At 37.5% G+C, this 5,075-nt stretch overlaps 1 protein-coding gene across 1 annotated transcript in view; it reads left to right on the forward strand.

Moving 5' to 3' along the window:
• POLR1F (RNA polymerase I subunit F) overlaps positions 1-4,522 on the forward strand; it is a 14,696-nt gene extending 10,174 nt beyond the window's left edge. Inside the window, exons 5-7 of the mRNA XM_035894069.1 lie at positions 52-199; positions 1,070-1,278; positions 2,680-4,522. Of these exons, the coding sequence (XP_035749962.1) occupies positions 52-199; positions 1,070-1,278; positions 2,680-3,076 (754 nt within the window). The 3' untranslated portion in view covers positions 3,077-4,522. The remainder of the gene's footprint in view (positions 1-51; positions 200-1,069; positions 1,279-2,679) is intronic.
• The last annotated feature ends 553 nt before the right edge of the window (positions 4,523-5,075 follow it).

The following is a 5,075-nucleotide window of genomic DNA, read 5'->3' on the forward strand; positions in this document are numbered from 1 at the left end:
CCGGCCTAACAGGTAACGGTCCCCCCACCCCCACCCCCTCCCCTGTTCTCCTTCCAGCCTTCAGGGTGTGCCGGTGGCTTACGACAACATCAAAGTGGTGGGGGAGCTCGGGGACATTTACGACGACCAAGGATTCATCCACCTGAATATCGAGGCGGACTTCATCATCTTCAGCCCCAAGAAAGGGAAAAAACTGGTGGTATGTGAACGCGTTGACGTCTCACTGGGCATTTTTTTTATTAAGTAGTCATAGCGTGGCTTATCTCCATCATCAGTGGAGGTTTGGGACTTAGGGGGAGTTACATTTTAGTTTGTATTAGTAGTTTACTGGTGTATGAGTTGATGACAGTAGTTCATCAGCCATTTGTAGCAGTAGTTTCTATTTTCATCAATCTCTACTGTCTGTTCCTATATTTATTAAATTTATATATAATATTTATTGTAAAAACATTGTATCATAAGGATTACATATTACTAAATACAATATCATAATTTTGTATATAATTTATATCTATGCTTCTTTCTGAAGAGCAGATAATTCTGCAACAGGTGTGTTCATCCTTACTTAATAGTGGCAGGAATGTTTAGGGTGTTTTCATGAGTTTATTTCCTTCAAGTACAAGAGCAATACAACAGGTTGAAGCATGCCTTTCAGTAAAAGGAACTGTATGGCTTGCAGGAGGCCATACGTTTTGCAGTATAGCTAGTGTCTTTCTAAATGTGATTAGGAAATGAATGGGTCCTCATGCCAGCATGAAGGCTGTTTTAGGCAAGTAAATCAGACTTAAAGTGGCTTTAAAGCAAAGTTGATGGCTTTAGTGTGAGGAGAGCATTACCTGTTCAGGTACTCGCTTTTTTTGCTCTTTCAGGAGGAATTGTATGAAGACTCTATAGGAGTCGTTTTGTTTTTAGTGAAGAGGAGTTAGCTTATTTGCTAGATAAACTGACTTTGTAACTTGTTCATATAAAGTCAAAAAGTTTCCATATAGGAAATCAAATATATATAATGTGTGCGTGTAAAGGGATGATCTTTACTATACCTTCATATGATATTCTTTTTCTTTTTTAGGGTGTAATTAATAAAGTAGCCCCTAGTCATATTGGCTGCCTGATACATGGATGCTTCAATGCTTCTATCCCTAAACCTGAACAGATGTCAGTTGTACAGTGGCAAGGGCTGGGGTTAAAAATAGGGGATGAACTGAAATTTCAGGTATTGCACTTGGATTCTGATGCAGCTGGAGTGTTCTTCATTCGAGGAGGACTCACTAAAAGCAGGTATTGTGCCATACTAAGAGAATATTTTAAACTGTTTTAATGGGTTTGTTACAACCTAAATGATTTGAATTAACATCTTAATCTTTAAGCTTTCTCGCTTATACACAAACCCATGTCTATATGTACCCTGTGTTAGTTACACTAAACTTTCTAGTGTTAAGGACTTGCATGGCAGTTTTCTCTCGAAAAATAAAAAGATTTTTTTTTTTTGCTTGAAAAATCTAAGTGTGCTGACCTGTGAACCGTTGATTGTTTAAATAGTACATGTTCAAAATAACACCCCGAATGTCTAGAGTAGCTGTGTTTATGAATGTGCATAGGCTTTTTAAGTGAAAACACTCAATTCCTGAACACAATGTTTACACTTGTATTTGCGCACACACGTATTCTATAACCACAAATAGTTATATGTGAATGACTTAAATGCTTGCTGAAGCATAGGAATATACTTAATCTCAAAGATGATACGAGAAAATATGTCACCTTCCTTGCACATGCGCCTCTGCAAATTTTCAGAGCAGGTCGCTAAAAATCTTAATTGTGATATCTTTAAAAGAATTCATTCAGATTTTTTTTTTAAAATGGTCATTTGCTGAGCAATTTTTTTCCACCAATGTGGTTATGTTTTTAATTAAATGTACAATATGACTATTACTGACAAAACTCATAACAATTTTTGTTTGTTTGTTTTTTTATCTGGAAGGATGCTCTGGATTGTTTCAGTGAACTTACAGTGAAACTTGGCAATTTTGTACTCAGTGCCTCAGGGGACATCTCCCTCTGTGATTTTTAACTGCATTTTTTCCATATTTGTCTTCATAAACATTTTCTCCAGTGCTCTCAGTTGCAGGTACCTGCTGGGTTTTTGGATTTTGTTTGTTTTTTTTTTTTTTTCTTCTTTTTTTTAACTCTTTTGGCATCACTTTTGTTTTAACTGTGTAGACTTCAGCAAGGCAGTTGCTTGGTAAAACCAGCAGTGTGTCTCATATATGACTGAACAGGCTGTTGGCTGTGCAGGCTTGTGAATAACTTAAAAAAAAGATTTACTACACAATGTGTAATTATGAATTAGTGGATGAAGGAATACAAGAAAAGAGGAAATATCAAAGTGGTGGGTACAGCATTTTAGAGAATAAATTTAGGCTAAGATTTGAAAGAGAATATTGATTCTGTGGTAAGAAGGAAGCTAGTCAGGTAATAGAAATTATGCTGAAAGTATTAACCTGGCTTTATGTTTTCTGTAACTAGAGTATCATGTTCTCTAGTTGTTGGGTTTTTTTAGCAAATGCTTATCTTTTATCTACTTTGTATAAATACTGTGTTTTAGCCAGTTCTGACATTTCACTGTGTGAGGTGCAGTTAGATGTCCTACTTCAGCTTATTTTGTGTATTTCTTTATAGCATGCAGCCCAAACAATCTGAGACTGTCACTGACGGTACAAATGGAGATGAAATTCAAAAGCTTGACCACCAGGAAAATGGCTTCAATGACTCTGGGGGAGATAATATCACAGAGGAACCTCTATGTGAGACAGATAACACTGGGAGAGAAAATGCGGACGAGCAAAGTGCTGATGCTGTGAATGGAGTATGTGATGATAAAAACAAGAAGAAGAAGAAAAAGAAAAAACATAAGCAAGAAGAACAGGAGCATGTATTGCCTACCAGTGACTCCAGTGGTTACCAAAGTGACCATAAAAAGTCAAAGAAAAAGAAAAGAAAGCATTGTGATGAAGTTGAAGAAAATGAATTATCTCAGCTGTCACAGGAACCCAAAGCTAAAAAGAAAAGGGACTAAAGTCTGAAGTGCCTTTCCTGAATAAGATTTCAGACGTTTTTGATAAGCTTCCAATAAAATCCCATTCTCAAAACGTGTATGTATATTTCTTTACTAAACAGTCTGCTCTGCTAGGTGGGATGATGTTTGTGTGCATATGTGCACCACCAGCCTTAAAGGCAGGAGCTTTTAAAGAATTTATAGAAGAAACAGGATAGAAGCAATACCTTCCTGTTTTATTTACTGGAGAATAAGGCACAGAACAGTGGAATGTAATTAGAGGAACACATGCATTGCCTCTGTGTCTGCTTCCCAGCTCCATGCATTCGCCAGTAGCCACTTACAATCTTTGCTACTCTAATTCCATCTTTGCTGCTCAGTGACTTGAATTTATAAGGGAAGATTAAGCTTACCTTTGGGGTTCTGGGAAATACACCTGAATTCCCAGGGCTGAGAAGAGTTTTGGTTTTTGTTTTTTCTTTATTGTAGTAAGAGGCCATGAATGCCTATGAACGAAACTCTGCAGCCTGACTTAACCTTTAAGCAAAGACTTGAGTGTCTTGGATCTTTCAAAACACCTTTCATGGTACTCTGGGAAAAACAGTATGATCAGTTGATTCAGAACAAGCAGGGAAGGTGGGAGAAGATTAATGTACCTTTCATGGTACTCTAGGAAAAACAGTATGATCAGCTGATTCAGAACAAGCAGGGAAGGTGGGAGAAGATTAATGTAATCTAGTATAATGAAGTTCCACTTACAGGTGAGATACAGGCCGATAAGGCAGTTGGTAATGGGACATACTTTGATACAAAGTTCATTTTTATGCATCGAGCTCATTGACTTCATGGTTTTCTTTAAAAAAAAAAAAAAAAAAAAAGCTGAAGCGCAACTCCCAGCTTTTCATGCTAGTTGTAACTTTCAAACACTGTTCTCTGGAATAGCAGGTACCTCAGCAGGTCAATTATTTTCCAAACTGTTGGAATTAATGTTAGCGGAAAGTTCAGATAATGGGAAAACGACAGTCAAAGGTTAATGAGGTTTCATTAAGAACTAATTTTCCTGGTGTACATGTATGATAATTTTTTGAATATCAGTACTTTTGGTTGTGGCTCTTTTTTATTGTGAGGACTTCTGGGGAGAGCTGTAGTTGGACATGGTCTAGGCTAAGTCTTTAACTGAACTAGGAGGCAGTGATTACTCTGGTATTGATTTACCTATTAAAAGAAAACATAACCAGCTCTTTGGAAGCCTTGTAAGTTAACCGCATGTATGTGGAAACTTGCTGTTCTTCTGTCTGTTCTCAGGTGACAAAACGTTTTGCACCAGTGATTATACTGATGCTATTAGCTCGCTTTACTAGGTTGATGTACGGTGCCTATTAACATACCCATTCACGTTGAACGTGTTCTGAATTTAAAGTGTGACAATACTTGTTTGAGGGCTCACTTTGGGCTATATTAATGTCTTTTATGTATCTTTAAAGCTCCAAACTTACGAAGACAAGTCTAAGTTTCTGTCTTCCAGGCTTGATGGCATGGCAGTACATCATAGTACATCATACATTTTAAAGTTGTTATAACACCATAAAGAAGTTACCAAGAGTTTTCGAAGACCTGTAAGGTGAGCTTAAATAGCTGTTTAAGGGCAGCAGAAACTTCAGTATATCCTCTTTTGCTTGCTTTTCAGCGCACTTGATCTTGAAACCAGTTTCTGGACAGTCCTGAGATGAACGTGAATCATCCCTGTTATGTTCCTACATGTGACAATGCTGGCGCTTGAACTACATGCAATTTCATGGACACTCTTTCATCTGTCCATTCTTACCGTACTAAGTGTTGCAGATACTAACACAAAAAGTCCCACCCTAACGTGCTTAAAATTTAACTGCACAGGACAGGCTGAAGGTTGGGACATAATATACAGTCAGAAATGATCTGTTAGCTTACCCCCCCCCCCCCCCCTTTTTTGTGTGTTTTTTTTAATGGACTGGTGTAGAGGGAAGAAGTTAGATGGGTAGGT

Source organism: Egretta garzetta, unplaced genomic scaffold (genome assembly GCF_000687185.1).
Source record: "Egretta garzetta isolate BGI_Z169 unplaced genomic scaffold, ASM68718v1 scaffold94, whole genome shotgun sequence".
Taxonomy (NCBI): domain Eukaryota; kingdom Metazoa; phylum Chordata; class Aves; order Pelecaniformes; family Ardeidae; genus Egretta; species Egretta garzetta.